At 38.5% G+C, this 22877-nt stretch overlaps 1 protein-coding gene across 3 annotated transcripts in view; it reads left to right on the top strand.

Annotated features, from left to right (window-relative positions):
- The first annotated feature begins 20479 nt into the window (after positions 1-20479).
- ankrd28b (ankyrin repeat domain 28b) overlaps positions 20480-22877 on the top strand; it is a 73209-nt gene continuing 70811 nt past the window's right edge. The window contains exon 1 of one of the 3 annotated variants that reach the window (XM_088928880.1): positions 20480-20824. In XM_088928880.1, the coding sequence (XP_088785006.1) occupies positions 20798-20824 (27 nt within the window). In that variant the 5' untranslated portion in view covers positions 20480-20797. The remainder of the gene's footprint in view (positions 20825-22877) is intronic. The other 2 variants (XM_088928881.1, XM_088928882.1) reach the window with 2 other exon arrangements.

The raw sequence follows: 22877 nt of genomic DNA, 5'->3' as shown, positions 1-22877 counted from the left end.
AAGCACACCTACAGCACAAACTACACAGATCCATGACAGTCTCCATTTGATGACGGTTATTGTGTCATTTGACTGTATGCGTTACCGTATATTGTTCCATATATTGTATTGCAGTGAAATGATTGGAAGAAGCATAAAAAACAAAGCAAGGCTGATTTGCTTGAAGAATGCTGTAAATTTCAATGCCTCAAGTGCTAAAAAAACCTGAATAGCTTTGGCAGGGGGACAAGGGAGATTGAAAGGACAGAGCAATGGAGAAAAAAAAGTTTACCTTTCCATGTCTCTTTTAAACTTTTTTTGGTTACATTACATCCTTGGAGTACCTCCAGACAATTTTACTGTCCAGATGTGGAGTGGATTTCCTTTTGCTTTTGTAACACTAAGGGAGTTCAAGGACTTTAGAAAGTAGCCAAGAGTGAAATAAGTACAGCCTGTTATTGACTACAGGAGTCACAAAGATGTTTCTTTACCATTTATCCCTAATACATTTTAAATTTATATATTTTACTAGACATTTTGATGGAGGTCATGAGACAGCCAATAATATTATCACATAATTTACTATTTTGAAACCATTATTGTGTCAATTCAAAATATACACTGAAATACAGCAGTGGCATTGTAAAGATCTCCAGAGCAGGAGACACTTATCACATTGTTCAGGGTGAGATCTTCCATCAATCATTCCCAAAACTCATTCCAGGACGGGTTCCAAGTACACCAGACACTAATGGGGGATCTTGGAGAGCTGATTTTGGCAGGGCCATTTTGCTACATGTTCAGTATGTAATAAACCCAACTATCCAGCCAGATATACTGTAACACAAATTCAGGTAAAGTTACAGTAGCTGTATTTTAATTCTTTGTTATAACCAGTTTTTTCACTTCCCTTCCAGTGACATCTTGGTTTCACTACCGGGCTAAACACAATTAGCCAAGTGGGTATGTGTGAAAAAATATCAGAATATTAAAATATACAGATCCTCCTTAAATCACTAATTGATTCTAACTTGTTGGATGTTTTCCTATATCCAGCATTAAAATTAAGAGAAAAGACAAGCACACAGTGATAATGTAAAGACACCAGTTAACTTAGCCAGCATGTGCATGGAAAGTGGGAGTAAATGTGTGCACCTTGCAAAAACTGACCTAAACACAAACAGTGTGAAGAAAATGCAGACTCCATACTGAAGGCGCCCTACTTTTTAATCAAACTCAAAAGGACTCAAAAGTTATAAAGCATTACTGCTAATTGCCATGTTTTCCTGCTGCCATTTCAGAGGAATGGTGTATTTTTAGTGCTGCACTGGGTTTTTGAAGTTGTTATCCCACCTTCACATGTAATGATACAATAGATGTATATCATTCCGTGTATCTATACATTTTAAAACACCGTTTAGCCTAAATCATATTGTACATACTTTAGCTGATCCTCCTGTCAGGTACTGTGGTTTTGGAGGATCTACGTGAATATAACACATTTTCTCTAGTATAAGGGCTTATTGAGCTTAGGTTGGACCAGCTCAATGTTTTACCCTACTCACATGAGTATGGTCCCATACCTTTACTATTGCACTTGGCTTTTTAAACCTTTAAATTAATCTTTTCTTAAACCACTGGCAGATACTGTTCGGCGCAGGGTCGATACTAAACTTAATCTTCTGACACTAGAACACAGTAACTGTTGAAGTGTTGCGAGGTGCCTTTCTTAATGCAAGGGACTTTGTGGGTTTCTTTGAGCCACCTTTGATATGTCTTGGCAAAGACTTTTGTTGTTGTGATATGTTAAGTCAGCAGCAGATCCTGTTTGGCCTCTGGTTGACATTTAGGTCTGCAGACAGATTGGACATAATAACGGTCAGTGCATTTTACGTTCTCCATTTAGATTAGCAAAACCTTAACCTGTGTTTAGAGTAACCAATATTGTGGCTCTGTCATTAATTTTTTATTTTATTTTATAAAACCATAATCTTTTCAACACTAAATTAATTAAAATGTACAAAATAAAACAAGCATCCCTGCAATATAATTAAGCTGTACATAAAAAACAAGATATTCTAAACCACTATAATTATTGCAACTAAAAAAACTTCCACCTTGCTAAACTGTACATCACAACCCTTTAAGTAGATCCAAATGAATTTAATAGAGGGATGAAATACATAGAGTGTATTTGGCAGAAGTCGTTCTGGCTGAGGGAATGGCAGCCTAGCCCTGATAGTGTGGCTGTCCAAACTCCCCAAGAACACAGATGCGGGATCTTTGAATACTAAGTTTAATAGCTTGAGATTTAGGCTGTCCAGACTATCAAGATAATTTCTGATATACACTTCAAAAGATCATCAACCTAGAGGTTTGACAGTTGTGACTGGTATTCTGTAGTGGGCGGCAGAGAAAACAGCACCAATCTTGAAAGAGTGGTCTGAGACGTGAGCAGCATTGAAGCTGTAATCTGGGGAGGAGCTATAGGAGCCAGTGTCGCATAACTTGCTCATTGTCATCACTGAAGAAAGGATCAGACAATACCTCTGATTGGAATTAACTAGCAAGTAGTATGCATAGAGAGAGTTAATGCATAAGGGTTAATGATGGAGTCAAGCTTGAAATAAGGAACAAAAGCACCTTTACCTGGCTGAATGGTCTTGTTTCTTTTTAGTGGTAAGTGATTTAATCATGAGACCAAATGAAAAGTTCTGAGAGGCATCAATGTAGGTGACACTGAAAAGTACTTGTAGGGGTGGTATATTCTGAGCATCATAGAAAACTAAAGAAAGTGAGAAAAAATAATACTTCCAGAGTCAGATCAACAAGTTTTTTTTAGTAACAGACTGATCTGTGGATGGGATAAAGTAGTACAGAGTTTTCTGTTAGTATTTTAAAAAAGACTTGCAATCCGAATAAGAGTACGTTAATGAAGGTTCTCGTATTGCTACTGTGGGTGAATGAAAGGATATTGTTTGAGAGTTAAATGTGGGAAAGTGAATATTAAAGTTCCTGTGGAAATATTTGGAAATTCTTCAATGCATACCAATAGTAGAAGAGCATGTGGTGTGCAATACTTTGAAGAACAGGATCCCATGAGAGAACTATAAAAGGATACAGAGGATGGTTTAAAGAAAAATGTTTTTCTGAACAAAAAACAAATTGCAGTTTAATAAGCATTTAATGCTGATGGTGGTGGAATTGTGTGGTGCTGAGAAGTCAACAATGAGGAGCTTTTTCCTAGAGAATCTTCTGATGGCTATGCCAAGAGGAGTGATTTGATCATGGCTAAAGGGGTGGGGAAATGGAGAATAGCCCAATTATGAATCTCTGCTTCAATTCCTTGAGTTGAAGAGAACCTTCAGTGATGGGAGTCAGAAAGTGCTGAAAGGAGGTTGCTGCAAGCAGGAAATGAATTGGGGAGGGTGACAAGTCCTGGAGAAAAACTGAAAGATAAAGTGGTAGCTGTAGGTTCTGCATCAGATTGAGTTCAAGTTGTAGGACAATTTGTTTGCAAAAATGCCATAGCATCTCTTGATCTTGAGGATGGCAAGAAAACTGATGATGTGGAAGAGCAAGGGACTAAAATGTGAACATTGAAGGGAGGAATGAGAGGGAAAGCCACAGGTGATACAGACAATGGTTTGCAGACCAGTGAAAAGGGAGCAGTAGAACTCTGTATTGAGTGCCCCTCAGAAGATGTGGCAATTCCACTGTTGCTGGCAGGTGTCTGTTAAAGAAGAGAATTGTTCTTGACAAGTTGCTTCTTCTACTGTTAGTTGTTGATCTGTTTGAGAGAGATATGCAACCAGAAGTCCTCCATCTTCTCCTTATTGAAATACATCTTAGTCTTCATGTATTTTGATGTACATAGTATTTTTTTTAATTTAAAAATTTAAAAAACACAGTCATGTTATCCAAAGCAAGACACTTTCATATGAATTTTAAATGGGTTTTCCATAATGCTGCTTTATATACTGAGATTACACTCCATATTAGCAACTACTTTTCCACTTATAGACCAGCTGGTTTCAACCCATATATCACAAGGCTAGTTGTAAACAATGTTTCTTCTGAAAACAATATACAAAAGATCCTGCCAGAGCCCAGAAAGCATTTGCCTCCTTGCAGTCCCAGAAGACATGACAACAGGTTACATCTTCATCACATCTGTCCTCTGGAAACCAACATCCTAGTTCCGTTTCCTTTCGGTAAGGACAGTACTGCACCAAGAACACCATGGGCAAGCTAGTAGAGCAAGGCAGGATGGTTAACATTCTTCTGCACTTCATATTCCCCTAATAAAACACCTATGACTGACCATATCTTTTTGTTATCCTGAAACATAGGAAGAAAATCTTGTTTTTGCACAATTCAACTTTAGTGCAATTTCCTAATCCATGATTTAGTATAAAGCAGATTTATAGATACAGCATCTCAAATGACATTGGCATTTTAACAGGATTTCAATTAACTTTATAATTCTCAATAAGCACCCCATACAAATCTAATCAAGTAAACTGCTCCTAATTGAGCCAAACTTATGGTCATTTACCAAATTGTTAAATCTGGCATATTTTTACATCCTTTTCTTTATTACAACTGTAACCATGTTAAAAAAATATGAACCTTCACCAAATCCTGACTCACTCTGTGTAAATAGTTTTATTTGTGTTGCATTATTCATGTATGTTATGTTGATTCTACAGCCACGCTGGAGAACTTTGTTGATGGCTGTTCTGTCACTTAAAGAGACTTCGGTAGTTGGTGATGTCATCTTCGCGAATTTCTCAGTGCATACCTTGTGAACTGTAGAAGTAAGCGGTATTTTAATTGCTGTGAAAAAAATAATATTTATTCAATTCAATTTATTTTTATATAGGACAACAAGGTTGCCCCAAGGTGCTTAACAAAGCAAGTGACCATACATGTGAATACAGAACAGAAAAGACCAGAGGACAACGGAGAGAGAAACCAAAAACTTCTTAGTAAGGAGAAACGAAACCTCTAGGGGTCCAAGGTCAATTGGCTGCCCAACCCCTTTGGGCATGCTAACATTATACAATTTTAAAAAAAGGAAAAAATTAATAAAGGTTTTAATCCATCCATCAGGTCTTCTGTATGTCAGTACTCCATGCAGATCTCTGTAGACCAGCAAAATCCTCCAAAACGATAGCTATATCCACGATGTCCCTCTTGGATCCGTGGCAGTGATGCAGCATCCAACTCAGATGGTACCCAGCCCTGGCCCCATCCGGACATGTGGGGAGGAGAATAGGATAGTTTGGTCAGAACAGATGTATCTACCTAGTGGGCCAAAACAGAGCCATGGTTGCAGCAGGATATGATATAATGTGTGAGTAGGCTAGGCTGAAGTAACAGGTTTTCAGTCTGGATTTGAATACTGAGATTGGACTCAGCATCCCAAATATGGGGTGGGAGACTGTTCCATAAGCTAGGGGCCCTGTAACTAAAAGCTTTACCACCAACTGTTTTTTTATTAATTCGTGGAATATGAAGAACACCTCCATTCTGTGATCTAAGCATGCAACTTGGATTGTGTACATTAATAAGTTCCATTAGCTAGACAGGTGCCTGATCTCTGAGAGCCTTATAAGTAAGTAGAAGGATTTTGAAGTCTGCCCCATACCTGACAGGAAGCCAATGAAGAGAGCTAAGTATGGGGGTTTTACGGTCATACTTTCTGCTCCTTGTAACAATTCTAACTGCTGCATTCTGAATTTGCTGTAAGGTGTTGAAAGAGTGATGGGTGCTCCCTGATAGTAGGGCATTGTAGTAGTCTAACCTCCTGTATACAAGAGCCTGTATTAATTTCTCTGTGTCTTGAGTGGAGAGAAACTGCCTTAGTTTTGCAATATTTCTTAACTGTAGGAAGCATGTTTTCAATACTGTTTTAACATGAGAGTTAAATGAGAGCCTTGTGTCTAATATGATGCCTAGGTTATGTGCTGAGTCTTTGAGGCAAATTTTTAAATCCTCTGTGTTAATTGCTGAATTTATAACCAATAGAATCTAATCAACATTCTACTGTGCAGTTGTATATGTTCAGTTGAGTATTGTAAGCATTAAGTGACTCCGTTACACTGGTATATTGTAAGGAAAGTAGTTCATGTAGGTAGCTGCGTCAGCATGCGTAGGTTGCAAAGGAACAAGTAATAGGTTTGTTCCATGCTGAAAAGAGAAGAAAGAAAACACAACATTTCAGCCGTGGAGCCTTCTTCAGGTGTGAGAAAGACGCAAAGGTAATGTAGCAGGAGAACAAAAGCTGGAATAGAGGAGGAGTGAGGGGTGGGAGCAGGGGACAGAAAGAGAGGCCAATCAGGAGGTGTGAAGTCGGGATAGGTGAAGAGAGGTGTGAAATGAAACCTACAATGAATAGAGAGAATTTAGAAGAAAAGTAGTCTGTCGTTAAGAGAAGGGGGAAGGTGTGATCCTAGCTGCAGGATAATTTTAGTTTAAACTAAAATTGTAAGGAAATACCATCTTTGTGAGTTTTGTGTGAGTTGTGAGCTTCCTATGGGTCTTTCCATGTGTGATCTTTTTACTACAGGGGACTGACGACATGTATTTAAGAAGCAGCTTTCTACATGTCTACATGTTTATTTTTGTTATTATACAGGTATGTTGTATTTCCTGATTGTATTTCGCGTGTTTTATGTAGAGTCAGTGCAGAGTATTGAGTGGAAATTTGTTTTGGTTGTAAAATGTTATTTATTTTTTATGTTTTTATGTTCCTTGCTTCTAATAATACTGTTCAATAAGTATTGTTAAGTACCTTGTCAATATTAGGTCATTTTATCACAAACTGAGGAGTACATACCTTGTGAACTGTAGAGACGGCTTTGTTAAGGAACTGCCAGATCCAGATTGTCATCCGGTAGTTCATTTTTCACGTGGGTCTAACGGATGTCCGAATAAGAACACAACACAGAAAACTAACATGCAGTTAACTGCACACAGAAGATGTTCGTTACAATGGTGCCATGACCTGGATGTGAAGATCAATGCAAGTTCTTTCGTCGTGGGAAGTTGCAGGCAACCGTCTAGTATTTGTTTTGGTCAATTACTTCTATACAGTATACAAGTAGTAATTCAGTTCTTTTCCTTCTTTTGTGAAATTGTGAACCATTTTATATATTGTTTTACTTGAGGAGCACAGTGAATGTCAGGCTTGTCATGCAGTCAGATGCAAAAGAACCTCCTGTGTTTAGGGACAACAACTCAGACAAGTATACGGTTCACGAATGGGAAGATCTCATGACTCTGTATTTGAGAAAGAGGGTCATTTCAGTACAAGAGCAGGCACAAGAAATACTGGATAGACTTATGGGCAAGGCAGGCGATATTGTAAAGATAAAGCTGTGCAACAATCTATCCATAGATTATACTAAGAAGCCGTTTGTGATTTTTGATATATTAAAGCAGAACTTCAGTGACTTGGCCTATTCAAACAATACACAGCTTTCACTACCCCTCTAGGATTGCATGAGTACAATCGCATGCCTCAGGGATTGTGCAACAGCCCAGCGTCCTTCATGAGAATGATGATTGGCATTTTTGGGGATTTGAATTTTTCCAATCTCTTGTGCTATATGACCTCCTGATATTTGCACCTTCAGAGGATGAGGCCTTGTGAAGACTTCACATAGTGTTTCAGAGGATGCGAGAGAGCAACTTGAAGCTGGCCCCTAAGAAGTTTCATTTGATGCGAAGACTGGTCAAATTCCTGGGACATGTCATTGATAGTTCTGGTGTGTCTGCTGATCCTGCTAAGGTGGAAATTATCAACAACATGAAGGTAGAAGATCTTATGGATGGTGATGTGTATACACACTGTGTCCAGAGAATTAAGTCTTTCTTGTGGATGGTATTCTATTACCAACATTTCATTTCCAACTGTTCTTCTATTGCCAAGCCGTTATTCGCACTGGCTGCAGGGCAGAAGAGAAGGGGAAAGGGGGCTAAGGACAGGAAGGGTCAGGGTGTGTTCTGGAAGCTCACTCCTGCAGACTGGACAACGGAGTGTGAGGATGCTTTTAACACTTTGATGAGCCCTTCATCTTGTCTGTTGATGCATCCTTAGATTGGACTTGGCACTGCACTATCCCCAAGTGCCCTATGGGGAAACCAAGGCATGACCTATTGCCTTTGCAAGTAAAACCCTCAGTACAGCACAGCGTAAATTTTCAGCCTGCAGGCTCGGGTTTTTGGCTTTTAAGTGGAGTGTGTGTGAGAAATTCAGCCACTGGCTTAAGGGACATAACTTTACAGTTTGGACATATAATAACCCACTTACCTGCTGATAAAACCAAAACTTGATGCATGCAAGCTCCACTGGGTGGTTAAGCTTGCATCCTATTCTTTTGACCTGAAAGAAATTCCTGGAAGTCGAAATGTTATTGCAGACACTAAATTGTGATCCATTTGCTAAGCCCATTAATCAGCAACTTTTCAAAGAGCCATATGGAACTCTTGTTCATGAAGCCAAGAGAGTAAAGGAAGATTTGGTGCAGGATGTTTTTAGGATCAGCTGTCAGTCTCAGGTGCACAGTCTGTCCAGTACAATCCAGAATCCATTGTCAAAGGTTGCTTATGAAACAGCAGAGATTAGAGCTCTTTGCCAGGTTCATTGTGATTGGGCTAGAGCTGCAGAGTTTAGGGCCATCTGCCTAAAGTTAAGCAGTTAGCAGGTGGTCAGGATTCTTTACCTGTACCCTAATGAACTATAACTAGGCCAACAGCAAGACATGCACATTTCTAAAGTGTTGACTTTTATGAATGCAGGAAGACAGCCATCAAGGAGAGACAAGCACATCGCCAATTTGAAAGCACAGAGGTTGCTGAGACAGTGGGACAAGTTGAGATTCGTGATGGTATTCTGTACCTGTTCCTGTTACCAAGCAAAAGAGAGTCCAATATGTGTTACCACAGGCCTTGAGGATAAAGCCTTGCCTGGTGTCCAGCAGGTCAGGACCAGACTGTGGTCCCTGTTAGGCAGCGTTTTTGAGAGACATTAGGGATTACGTAAGATGTTGCCCAAGGTGTGTTTTTGGAAAATCCCCAGGACCTGCTGCTCATGCACCATTGGAGAGCATTAAAACTTCAAGACCAATGGAATTAGTAGGTATCGATTTTTGGACAGCGGAAGACAGAAAAAAGCAGTCTGTGGATGTCCTTGTTGTCACTGATCACTTCACCAAATTGGCTCATGCGTTTCCTTGTGCTAATCAGACGGCGAAACAGGCTAAGAAACTATGGAATAACATCTTCTGTGTTTATGGGTTTCCAGAGAGAATTCATTTAGATCAAGGCACAAATTTTGAAAGCAAATTAATAGCAGAACTCCGTCGTCTGTCTGATGTTGCAAAATCCCACATGACAGCCTATCATCCCATGGGCAATGGAGGCACAGAAAGGTTCAATCACACCTTGGGTAACATGTTCTGCACCCTTCCACTTAAAGCGAAGTACCAATGGCCACAACAGATCCAAACCCTCACGTTTGCTTACAATGCCACAGTCCATGAGACTACAGGTTAAGCACCTTTCTTCCTTATGTTTGGGCGTGTCCCTAGGCTGCCAGTAGATGTTATGTTCAAACAAGTACTGAATGATCTTAATGTGACTGACTATGATTCGTATGCTAATACTCTGCTGTCTGATCTACAGAATGCCATAGAAATTGCTCAGAAACTCTTACTACTACTGCTCCCTTGCCCACTTCAATCATCACACCTGTCACTGCACAACACCCCAACTAGGGCTGGGCGATATGACCTCAAATCAATATGATAATTTCCCACATTGACCTCAATAATGATAAATTAACAATATTTTTTTTGATACCGTTGAAATTATATGACTACATGATATGCTGAAAGATCATGTTTTAAATACTGTATGTGAAACTATTACTACCATTAAAGCTTTGTAAACGTCAGGCATCACAATTTGAGAAAAATATTTTCTCGAGGGTACAATATATCTCTTGTTAAGGGTTTGTACAAGTCTTTTGAAACCACTGTGTTCCACTGTAGCAATGATGACCATGTCCTTCGCTATGTAGTATGTAATGGCGTTAGTTATTTCCTTACATCTGTGTGAATCTTTTGCATATTGAGTGGCATTAGTAAATACTTGTGTTGGAGACAACTGTTTGGGGGAATCACTTTGGCCATGAGTGCGCTTGTCAGTCTTTCTCTTTTTTTGGCCATGAACTCTTTGTATTCATGGTTGTGTTTCAAGTGATGAAACAAGTTGCTTGTGTTACATTGTATTACAAACCCGCAGAAACGCTTTTAAAACAGTTTACATCTGACTTCTATTTGTTCAGTATGCTGTTACCCTGTACAGAATACCATCAGTTTGCTGAAGCCAAAATATGACCAAAAAATCGACACTGCATTTTTTTTTAGATACCAGCTTGTCTTCATTTGTACTTGAGTCATCCCTGCCTGCCTGACTGACTGACTGGGGTTCAGCATGAGCGGTCATGTTGTCTCATGCACCGGCACGCTTCTTTGTGTTTTGAATGAAGAACAAAGGTTGGACGAGGCAGAAGCATGTGACAGGATATGACTGGGTGTTGTAGTTTTTTAAGGGGACTGCTCATGAAAGCGCACAGTGGGGAAAGTTTTTACCGTACATACCGACACAAGCAAATTAGGTCGGTGAGAGATTCTTAACGTCGGTATTGATAAATTTTCAGTATATCACCCAGCCCTAACCCCAACACATCACCAGCTGACAGTTCAGCTTATACTGATTTAGCTCCATCTGTAACTAGACAGACAGACGGTTCAATTAGAACACGTGATGGTAGATTGGTCAAGTCTGTGAACAAGCTTATCAAAGCTATTGTTCAAAAGCCTTTCAGGAGGGGTCGTTCTCCTGAACGACCATTCTTAGGTCGTTCTGGACGTTCTTAGGTTTTCTTCACCATTGTTACGAGTTTAAGTTTTTGTATATACATTTTCTAGTGGAAATTGTGTGTAAGCAGATTGTACTGGAGCCAAATGTTGTGTGGCATACAAGGTGTAACATTAACCAAGGGGGATTTTGAGAGCGGTTTAGTTTATCTTCTCCAGACCCTTATGCAAGATAACTGTTAAGTTGTTGATAAAGCCCAGGTCTTCATTTGTGCTAGATTGTATGGGATTTTTCTGTTTTAAAAGTTGTGGAACCTTAATTTGTCATCAGGATGAAGGGGATGTTCAGAAGGGGTGAATGTGACCAAGTTAAATAAAAAGAACCTTCACCAAATCCTGACTCACTCTGTAAATAGTTTTATTTGTGTTGCATTGTTCAGGTATGCTATGTTGGTTCTACAGCCATGCTGGAGAACTTTCTTGATGGCTGTTCTGTCACTTTAAGAGATTTTGGTAGTTGGGTAGTTGGTGATGTCATCATCGCGAACCTCTAACATTACACACTTTCATCCAATGCAAAAATGTCTCACCCCTCTCGGGTTTGTTTGCTTTACTATTGTACGTTCTCACTACCTGGATTTTCCTTGACTGGAAACCGACCACTCTTCTTCGTCACCCGTCTTGGATACTTTAGCTTTTGGACCCTGTCTCAAGACTTGCACAGGGTTTGTAAATAACTCGTCGCTAACAGTATTACTTTGTTTGCATAAATGCACTTAAAAGGGCATTTTACAGATGCATTCAGAAACAACTTAAAACTAACTAAATTAAACTGCCAAAATAAAATGTCTATCATCTTTTCAGTCACTGCACAGGTTGTAAGCAGTTTACAAAACCAGACTCTGAGCCACAAATATTGTATCACTCATACAGTGTATTTCAACAGGAAGGATGAAACATTTGAGTACTTTGTAATTAAATCTCCAGTGGTTCCATCTCCTCTTTTGCGTTTTCTAAGCCATGCTGTAATTCATTTCTGGCTTCCACCTTCCATTCCACGACGAACTAGTTTGTACTTTTATTGAAGACTAGATATGATGCATCCAATCCATTACCTCACAATTCAAGTGTCTGTCCCTTGCTGTTGTTCCAGCAAGTCTGATATAATGTTATAATAGGTCCGTAAATTCACAGCCAGCATATAGCATTTCTGAAACCCACTGCCTTCTGCTCTTTCACTTTACACGTGAAAATTGTCGTCACAATATTCGACTCTTTCAGTCCAAAAGCTAAAGTATCCAAGATGGGTGACGAACAAGAATGGTCGGTTTTTCCAGGCAAGGAAAAATCCAAGTAATGAGAACATATTAAGGCAAACAAATCCAAGAGAAAGCCAAAGAGTCGTAGTTGAGGGGATCTACACCAGGTAGAGAGGGTTTCAGGAAAGGAGGGCAAGGCAAGCTCAGGAGGCAGATGAAATCCTAATACCAAGTGCCAGTAGCACTGAGCGGAGAGTTTAAATAGCTGTGGGGAAAAGGTGTGGAATGAAAATTGTGCCGGCTGTGCTTGTAACATTTACACACCAACAAATACATTGCAAAGCAATTCAGGCACTTCACCAGTTGATTAAAGTGGAACTAGAATGGCCAGATTGTGGGAAAAACTAGAGTGGACTTTTACGAGCACACATCCATACATTTATGATCACTGCCATAGGAATATTAATGATGAAGTAGTCAAGACTTGTTTAACATTTTTATCAAATTGATAGTACCTCCTACAGTGTGTCTTGTCACCATAGTCATGACCTAGGAGACTAGTTTGGAAATCCATATGGAAGAGCACTACCCATCAGTCCACTAACATGATTTATAGGCACAACCTGATTTTTTTTTTGCGGGGGGTCTCTGCTATCCCAGTATAAACATCAAGGTCTAGCCTTGCTTAACGCGGTGTTTGACAAGGCCATGCTACAATATTTACATGATTCATTTGCTAAAACCAATGAATAATTTTTGAGTATTGCATTATTTAAAGTATTCAATTTCTGCCTTTGTGTTAAAAAGACATAAGCAAGTGATCAGGACTGGTTGACTCCAGCAATTGAATTGACTCTAGCACACTTCACAATTAAACATTAAAATATGTACAGTATATACAGTAGGAATGTTGTGAAATTATAGAAAATGTTTGCAATGAGCAATCAAAAAATAATACAGGGATACAGGGATTATTCAGTCTCATTAAACATAACTTGCTATCAGGAACATGTACTGTAGATGTGATATGTTGAAACAGGAAGGATGCATGCCTTTTCACTCTTTTTCTTTTTTTACTTGCTGAGTTTTAGCATTGTGTGGTCCACAGTTTGGACCACACTGTTGGAGAATATTACAAATCCGTCAGTCAAACATTGGATGCTCCCAAAACCAAATTATTGTTTTAGAAAAGCATGCAGGTGTTTGAACCTGAACAGTTATGTAAATGTATTAAACATTTTGACTTAATATATCATATGCAACTAGTCTCAGTTTTTTGCTTTTTTTATCACAGAGATGATAATACATTTGACATTGAAGAATTCAGACTTTCTAGCAAAGGGGAAACAGGATCTGAGATAAGAAAATCAATGGAGAGGCCTAAGAGGGGTGGTCTGTCAAATTGCACTCCCCAGCAGTGAGGGAAGCATAAGAGAAGAAGACAAAAGGAAACATTGCTCTGGCCTTTGTTAGAGAAATTAACAATCAACATCAATCAGTTTCTGGTACAATACCTGCAACCAGAAACTTAAAAAAACACTCAAAGTGCTGTATTTTTCTAATAGGTAAAAAATGTCACTGTTAGCAAAATACCCTGGGTGACTTGAAATACTATGTTAAAGTGTTTAAAACTAAGAAAATTGTCCAGATATCTTTCTCATTATCTCTATTATTCTCTCCATTAATTTTTTTTTCACTTTCTGACTCATCTCAAATGATTGTAAATTACCTGATAATTTTCCTTAAGTCAATTACCTTATTTTCTGTATTTCAACTGTCTGTTGTACAGTATGTACTGATGAGATGATATTCACAGGTTAATGAAAATAATAACACAATAACTACATACTCTTCACCGGAAGTGGTGTTAGAAAAAATAAAAAAGGGTATTAAGGAATAAAATAAACCTGTTGTGCTCCATTATTTAGAAGTGTAAAGCGATGGCACAAGACAGCTTTATAGGTTACAAGGGGAGAGCAGAAGTATTTCTATTTTGTCTGTGAAACAATTGCCAAGATGTAATGTTTTGTGAGATTTAAAATGCTAAACAAAAGAATATGAAATTGCATAAAGTTTTAACAGAACCATGGAATGCAAAAGCCTTAAACAAGCATAAGACAGAATATAAGGTGATTCATGTTTGAAATGTGGGATGACTTTGAACCCTTATGCAAATGGAGGTCATTCAATAAATGATAAAATCCAATTCACTGAGCAAGGTTTTTCTGTGTGGTAGACAAGTATGTACAACAACTAACTCAAACTCAGTAACCAGCATATTCCACAATATTTGTTCACTTTGGACATTGAGTAATTTGTTAAGGCGAGTCAAGAATACTATCAATTTAACCTTAATACATTATACATTCAACCAGTTTCTGAAGAAAATTGTAATGTCCTATGCAAGTGTGTGCTTTTTTTCATTTGTTGCTGTTGCCTTTTGTTTTGTGTGTTTTTAGTTTTTGTTTGTTTACATTTCCAAGCCATATTAAATAGAGGAATAATCTCTTCCAAAAGCTGTCTCTAGTATTGCAGCTCCTACTAATTAACAACTGCATTTGCATGTTTGCACGTTCATGTTTTTGGTTTTTCTTGGGTAGCAAATCAGTGGCACAGTATTTGTCAGCTTATCAGTATTTGTGAGCTTCACTGCTTTTATGGGTGACACGTACAGTATATGATTAAAAAATGTCCACAAAGGGAAGGAAATTACTTTCTAAAGGTCATGTTCTTTGTGTAGCTAATAATATCAATGGCATGGCAGGTGGTGCTGTAACATTTGTTTTGCTCCTTGTTAGCTGTGTCAAATATTTTGCAACTTTCTAATGTCTTATATATTAAAACGTGAATAGAAAATGTTTAAATTTGGGTTTTAAGATAGGATAAACTAAAAGATTGTGTGAAGGGCAATAGGAAGGTAAACAAAAGTTTTTAGAGATAGCACACACATTAGCATGTCTGTTGGGTTCTGATAACCACTAATAGGAAATGGGGAGAAAATAAAAGTAAAACTAAACACTCTTGAGTACAGCCTTTCCAAGTCTCTCATAATTTCAAATATGTTTTCAAAAAATCTGAAAACAAAATGACATACAGTAACTTGTCAAATGCATTCTGGAGCTAACTTTTCTGGGTCAGTTGAACAGTCACTTAGACGGTAGAGAACCGAGACAAGAACTTTGAGTCTGGAAGTCAAACTCCAGATAAAAAAAAAAAATGAATGAGTAGAAAAGGAATTTCAGGCACTAGAAATTAAAAGTAAAACTTTGCCATAGTAAACATGTTTCTCTGTAGTCCATTTTCATGTTATCAGTAATGTCATAACCAAGAAATATTGCAGTACAATACTTAAATTGAGGACAAGTTTGCACAAAATATTTTGGCAAAAATACTGTAATATTTTGTGTGTCCACCCTCCACCTTCTTTACAGTCAGTAGTCTATTTTGTTCCTGGCATCTTTCCAGATGTTTCTGTCTATCCATCAACATGTACAGTACTGCAGTCAGGTTTGGTTTCCTCTTTGCAACAGCAGCCTTTGTATCAATCCAAAACATGCCATTGGGATTCAATCCTGATGACTGAAATGGCTAACCCACAGCATAATCTTAACTTTCATGGTACGAGGGTGCAGTGCCTGAGGGAGAAAATCAAACCTGTACCATCACTCTGCTATTACTGTGTTTAACACTGGCCTTGAAGTACCTTTTAAATCCTTTCATTAAACCTGTTGTTGCTTCCTTGCATTCTTTTCTGGGTTACTTCTGGGATTCTCCGACTAAGTTTCGAGTAAAATCATCGTCGTTCTCCAAATATACAATGAAAAAATAGCAAACACTTAAAGATTTTATCTTGATTTTCATTTTTTAAGCACCCATCTCATTAAGACATTGTAGGGACACAATTCTGAATTCTATGCTTCAGTCTGAAGATTTAGCCAGCTAGCTTAAACAAATGTTTTTCTTAATTTTTCCACATTGTTTGCTTGGTCTTCCAGACCTGGAGCCTATTCCGGCATCCTGGCCAAATTTCCCATTGGCCTTTACCAATCATGGCCTCCTATTTATCCCCATCTATGAGTGGGCTTCAACTCTGTCTTCTGAAAGCTGATGTGTGGTGAGCATACTGTCCCCATTACCTGTAAAGTGCTTTGAGTGGAGTGTCCAGAAAAGCATTTTATATGTGTAAGGAATTATTACTATTTATTATGTTTTTATTTGTAGGTTATAAGCAAAATATTTATCAGTCACTTTTGCTTTCTGCTTTTAGTCCTATATTATTCCCATTGTAATACTGCTGTTGCCCATTCTTTGAATCATTAAAATCATTGTTTGATAGTTGTTTTCTGTTCATTGTTCATATTAATAAAAATATGTCATGGTCAACAGTGTCAAAAGCAGCACTGAGATCAAGAAGGATGAGTATAGAAAGAGAATCAGAATCAGAAGCTATTAGAAGATCGTTGGTGACTTTGACCAGGGCAGTTTCTGTGCTGTGAAGTTAACAGAAGCCAGATTGGAAGGGTTCGAAAAGGTTATTTGCCATGAGGTGGTTATGTAACTGAAATGTGACAGAAACAGGACTGAAATAAAGTGGTGGGAATGGGATCTAAAATAGATGTGGTGGGTTTAATGTGTGTAACTAGTTTACGGAGGGATGCCGAGTCAAGAAGAGGGAAATCCATCTATCACGTTCTAACCTTTTCTTCCAATTCAGGGTCGAAGGGGAGCTGGAGTCTGTCTTGGCAAACAATGGATGCAAAGCAGGTTACACCTTAAACGGGAAGCCACCAGTATGTCTTTGGACTGTGAGTGGAAACGAGAGAGCACAAAGGAAACCCACACAAACGTGGGAAGATGTTCATACAATCTCCATGCAGACAGCAGCCCAGGTCTGGATTGGAACCCAGGGCCACAGTGCTTGCAAGGCAGCAATGTTAGCACTGTGCCACACAACTGAAATTAAAATTAAAATATTTACTTAATGAAAATATTAGCCATATATTTAAGAGAAAGAATAACTTTATATTAAAGTTTGAATGTTTCTGTAATACAACAGCATGCTGGTAAGCACATTATTTTATCATGTGAAATCTGCAACTTCAAAATGTTCTTTCTTCAAAATCTTCTGTTGAAAGTTAAAATTGTTCAAATACAAATGAGAGAATGTAATTTGTGGTATTTTTACCACTGTCTTAGAACCATAAAGATACCACATTAATCTAAGATGTCCAAATATCACTGACAAATTATCATGACTAATGACATCACATCTAATGAGGGACACAGAAGGGACACAGAAGATGGATTTGCTTAAAGACAGGGATGTAACTGCGAAACTGATGTAAGATTCATGTTGATGCATATTCAGAGCACTATAAACTTTAAAAAAACTGTGAGCATTATTGAGAACATATAAATTTCTCTTTTTCCAAATAAGAAAATTAACTGATATGAAAGTTAAACAATACTTCTGAGACTGTTGTATGAAACATATTTCTGATTGCCATTCTTCTTTAAATCATGAAAGACGCACAAGACCAAGAAATGAGAGACAGATGTATAATACTTGTATCTGCTCTGCTTTGTGGCTGGTGTCATATTGCAGCTAGATTTACAAACTCTAAGAATGCCAATTTTAATCTGGCAGAATAGAGTATCCAAAAATGTCCTGAACATCTTATAGAATAAAATTAATATCAGTCAATAATTGAGGTAGTGCTGAAAAAAGTCATATCATATCATATGTCATATCATACTGATATGACACATCTAGTGCATGTCTAAAAAGTAAAGCCTAATTATGCATGTATGCACATGCTAAGAATAACAATTGAAACTGTAACAATTCATAAATGATGCTTCTATGTGAATAAGTGGGGAAAAGATTAGATTAGACTGGTGCGCACTCAGACATGGGAGGAATAATCTGAGCAGAAAATAAGGATAGAATTTTGGACCCACCACAAATTGACAGTATAAGAAGAGACAAGCAGATGAGCTGAAACTCACCTTCTTCCACAAAGAAATCTTCCCCCAAACCTGCAGAACAAACCTGACAATGATTATTTTTCCTCCCTGTTGATAAATGCTAGTGAAATTTTCTCCTCAGGACAGTGGCCAACGATGACATTGTTTTAAGGAAATGTTGCTGTGATAAACCAATTATAATAGTATTTCATATGGACTTGATGAGGCAATATTCAGAAGATACCATTTCTATCCCAAAGTGCTGAAAACCACATTTGGATACTCCCTTATTGACTGTTTCAGCATGGATCTAATGCATTTATCTATTCATATTATGCTATTCTTTATCCTCTTTTGATACTGGTGATCAAATATGCACATATGAGCTGAGAACTCTTTTATCTTTTGCAGACTTTATTACAATTTATCAGAGGCAAGTGCACTTGTGGTGCAAGATGAATGGACATCTTCTTTCAACCCTTTGTTTGATAATTGAGTAATTTGTTTTTTGCATTTTGTAATATATTTCACAAAATTAATAATGGAAACATAATGTGTACTGTAAGTAACACAGACGTTACTCGTAGTAAAGTTCATTAATAAATTCATACCAATTGATTCTTGCACTACACATTTCCAAAGGAGATGACCAAACACTGTAAAGTGCTAATTTAAATGTAAAAAATGTCATATTTGTCATATACACTTTGTCACAATCACACTTTTCTGAAATGTAATTGTAGGCATTTGAATTCTCAAATGGAACCTATCATTTAAAATGACCACAAACTGTGTCCTAAACAAAATAATTTTTTTGTCTCTTCACCGATACAAGCAAATCAGCGTTTCATCTGTGGAATCCTTCTGAGCTGTCTGAGGAATCTTTGAAACTTCAGTTGTTTCTTATGTACTCTGTTGATATTGTAGTGCTCTTAGGTTCACGTGGGTATGCGCCCTCACCGCTGCCGCCTCAGGTCGGCCCCCCACCGCTGGGGACTTGAACTCCTGGCCTCCGGCGACACTCAACAGGGACCCAGCCAGTAGAGCTAAAGGGAAATCTCCCCTCAGCCCGGCGGCTGAGGTCCCTGCTATTCACAGGGAAGGGCGGTGACGTCACCATGCTGGTAAGCTGGCTCGAACAACCTGTAATGTCAGCTGTATGCGTTACACTCTCCCCAGCTTAATTCGCTGTCCTTGGCGAAGGGCTATCCCATCCCGCTTCTAAAACCAATATAGCGCTCTCAGGTTCACGTGGGTATGCGCCCTCGCCACTGCCGCCTCAGGTCGGCCCCCCACCACTGGGGACTTGAACCCAGGCCTCTGGCGTCACTCAACAGGGACCCAGCCAGTTGAGCTAAAGAGAAATCTCCCCTCCGTCCGGCGGCTGAGGTCCAGGCTATTCACAGGGAAGCGCGGTGACGTCACTGCGCTGGTAAGCTGGCTCGCAGAACCTGTAACGTCGGCCGTATGCGTTACAATATGAAAGCAGGAACATAGTTTAACTCTGGTCATATCATATTTCAGACTTATTAATGCATTTTCAGTGCTGGACACATAACATCTCACTCTAATCTCAGAAATACTTGAGAACAAGCAAATGATTGTGTGTGCAAAGGACTCAAAGAATTCTTTCTTCCCATCAGCAATGTTAGCTATTTAACCAAAGAATTCTGAAGAATTTAGGTTAATAATACATTTTAACACAAACTGTTAAAGGCTTGTTTCCTAAATGAATTTTAAATGCACTTATTTGTCAAATTATTACATGATATTAAAGTTTATTTGAATATTTTCAATACAAAACGTTTACATTAAACGTTTACAATAATTCAAGTTAATTTACTTTGTTTTTCTTTCAGTTGCCCTCTAGCTCAGCACCCAGACAAGTACACAAAGAATGAGAGGCATTAAAAACACAACAATGCTATTGAATCCAATATTATTTTTTTGCGTGTTCATGCATCCCAGTATTTATTCCTTTTACAAAATTTACCTGTTAATAGTGGCAGTATGGTCACGGATGGAATTTCATAATTATATTAATATAATATTCACCTACATTTGTAATTAGTTTGGCAGATTTATCACTCTTTCTATTTTATCTCATTACCTAGTTAGAGGCATCCGTAGATTTTTGAGGATATATATGTGAAATAAAGCTTTTTGAAATCACTAATTTTCAGCCCAAAAATAAACTTTTGTACAGTAGGTTTACAAAATGGAGTCCTAAATTTAGACAACCATCAGCCAAATAGTACTGTCACAGCCCCGCTTAATTTCATCGTGTGTCCTGGGAGTAAAGAGATAGCTCATAAACTCGAAAGCTACTTCCTTTCCCCTCACCGCTCCCCTAATCCTCCTGGCTTTTGCTACAGTTACCGTGCCTTTCAGCGGTGTTTCACTCTCCCTTCCTGATGTCTATCAGCGGCCTTCAGCCAACCGCAGTTTCCCTTACTTTTTCGCCATCCCCCTTTTTTGTCCAACCGGCCTCCTTGTAATTACTGGGTGAAGGTGGCGGTAATGTTGTGGAGTTTGTGCCTCCTGTGTTTGTCTATTTCAGGAAGGAAGGCGGAAGCCCAGGCCGAACGCAAGCCGAAATAAGAAAGGGAGGAAAAATTAACCCGCGGGAGTCTGGGGTCCCGAAACGTACCTGTAAACGAGGAATTATCTCTGTATGAAAGGGGGCACTGCTCTTGAAACATGGTGGTTCTTAAAATCCGGGACCAGGTATGTGTTTCACTGTTTTTCTTTCTCTTTTGTGTTCAGACTTCAGTGAGATTGGGGCACAACAAGGAGCTCGATGACGAAAAGTCGTAAGGATATCCCTGTTGCAAGTGATCATAGTTATTTTTAAACCCGATGCGCACTCGATCACCTGTTTTATTTATTTATAGTCACCATGAAGTGAGATGGAGAGTTTGAGAGGCTGGTGCTCCTCTTGGGCCTTGTGCGCTGCGTGTTGTCATCTAGTACAGTATTGGCCACCCCGCGCCCAGATATGAAGGGAAAACACTGAATGATGCAAAACGACTGATCCGTGTTCGAGAGTTTTTGCGTTGGAAAGTGGACACGGTGTTCTTGTTTAGTCACATTAAACAGATTTTGATTAAGCTGACCAAACTATGCACGCAGCTGATAGATGGGAATAAGCGTCAGATAACGGCGATTGAACGACTGTTTTCGGTTAATAATAATATCCACTGCGAAGGAAAAAAGGTTTGCGTGTTCTTTCACATGGCGGTTGTTTCGAGAACATTATGGATTCTAAAGTTTTTAGCATTTAATGTGCGCTTTATAGGCTGCGAAATGAGGTTCGATATCAGCACTTGCAGAGTTCCACTTCTGTCCACGTAGTTCTTCACAAGAAAAACATAAAATAAATATAACAAGTTCACGGCTTTGACGTCTTCACTTATTTCTAGGATTTTTGCTAAAGCCCCTGGTGTTCTTCATGGCGACCTGTCATGAAGTATAATGTTATGTGCTTTTTTCTTTGTCAACGTGGTTGGCATGAGAATTCTGTTGAGATGTCAGTGTGCGGTTGTGTTGTTGGAATTCGAGCGTCGGTTTTGACAAAGCAAGAACAAATTATGGGTTGCTTTTGTTTCTGAATACACCTGTGCAAGCAGTAACCCACATTTGTTGTTCGACAGATCTGAAGAGTCGTTCTTGACACAATTGCGTGGTTCACACGACCTATGTCAGCGTTTTTACGGTTCCTGTAAAGTGCTCCTTACGAGTTTTTGAGTGTCATTTCTTAAATGACGCAAAAAAAACAAGAAAAGGACTCATAAGTGCACTAACTGTGCGTGTTACTGATTAGCAGTTGGCATCAGAGAGAACTTGACGATGGACCTCAAAAGAAAGCTTTGGAACAGACGAGACCCGTAGGCTGGTTAAAGGCAGAACTGTAGGATATCGTGTTCTGTGTACGGCTAATCCAGAGCCATTGTTCCAGGGATTGGACAGTGTTCAAAACGTAGTTACTGCACGCATGTGGAGCAGCAGAAGTGGTTATGATTTAGACCAGTGCTATATGTACTGCATCATAATTAGCCAAAGACGTTTACCGCAACTACATTTAATTGTCCTTTTCCACTATTAGAATCCATATGCTTTGCGAAAACGATACATTACAAAAGGGAACAGTACCGTAGTAGTATTTCTGTAGCTAGATTTGTTTCTCTGAACCTTCCATTTGATTCGATGTTAAAGTTTTACTTTTGAGGAACAGTTGTCTCCTAAATAAGAGGTTTGTGTAGTTATCTTTGAAACAGTGTATTTTGATGTAACAGACATCATGCATTCTGTTTAATTAATTGTTAATGGAAAGGCCTAATATGAATTTCTTAATGGATCTTTTCGTAAGTGTAAGTAAAACTGATAATAAAGCGAACTAACCATTTATTTCTTTTCAAAACCCCATTTTACACAAATTTACTATTTTCCTTTTGAGGAAATTTGACATTTTTAATAAAAACTCGCTTGGTATATATTATATATAATATAAAAAAGTCCTCAGTAACACAAATATGCTAAAATACTTTTACTGCTAAAATCCATAGAGACCCCCCAAGCACAACAAATCAGAATGAACTGAGAGATTTTACCTTCCCTTTTACAGCACCTGTAAGTCAGTGATACTGACAGAATTTCAAAGTTGGGAATAATTGTACTTGAATACAGCTTTTCAATCCAAATGATTCCAGGGCTCTTTACATATATGAGGGGACCCATTTAAATCCAGAACAGATGTGCAACACCCACCTGGCTGACAAAC

This window comes from Atractosteus spatula, chromosome 12, assembly GCF_055471065.1.
Source record: "Atractosteus spatula isolate fAtrSpa1 chromosome 12, fAtrSpa1.hap1, whole genome shotgun sequence".
Classification (NCBI taxonomy): Eukaryota; Metazoa; Chordata; class Actinopteri; order Semionotiformes; family Lepisosteidae; genus Atractosteus; species Atractosteus spatula.
Note: the sequence above shows the minus strand (reverse complement) of the source record. Positions and strands in the feature narration are given on the sequence as shown.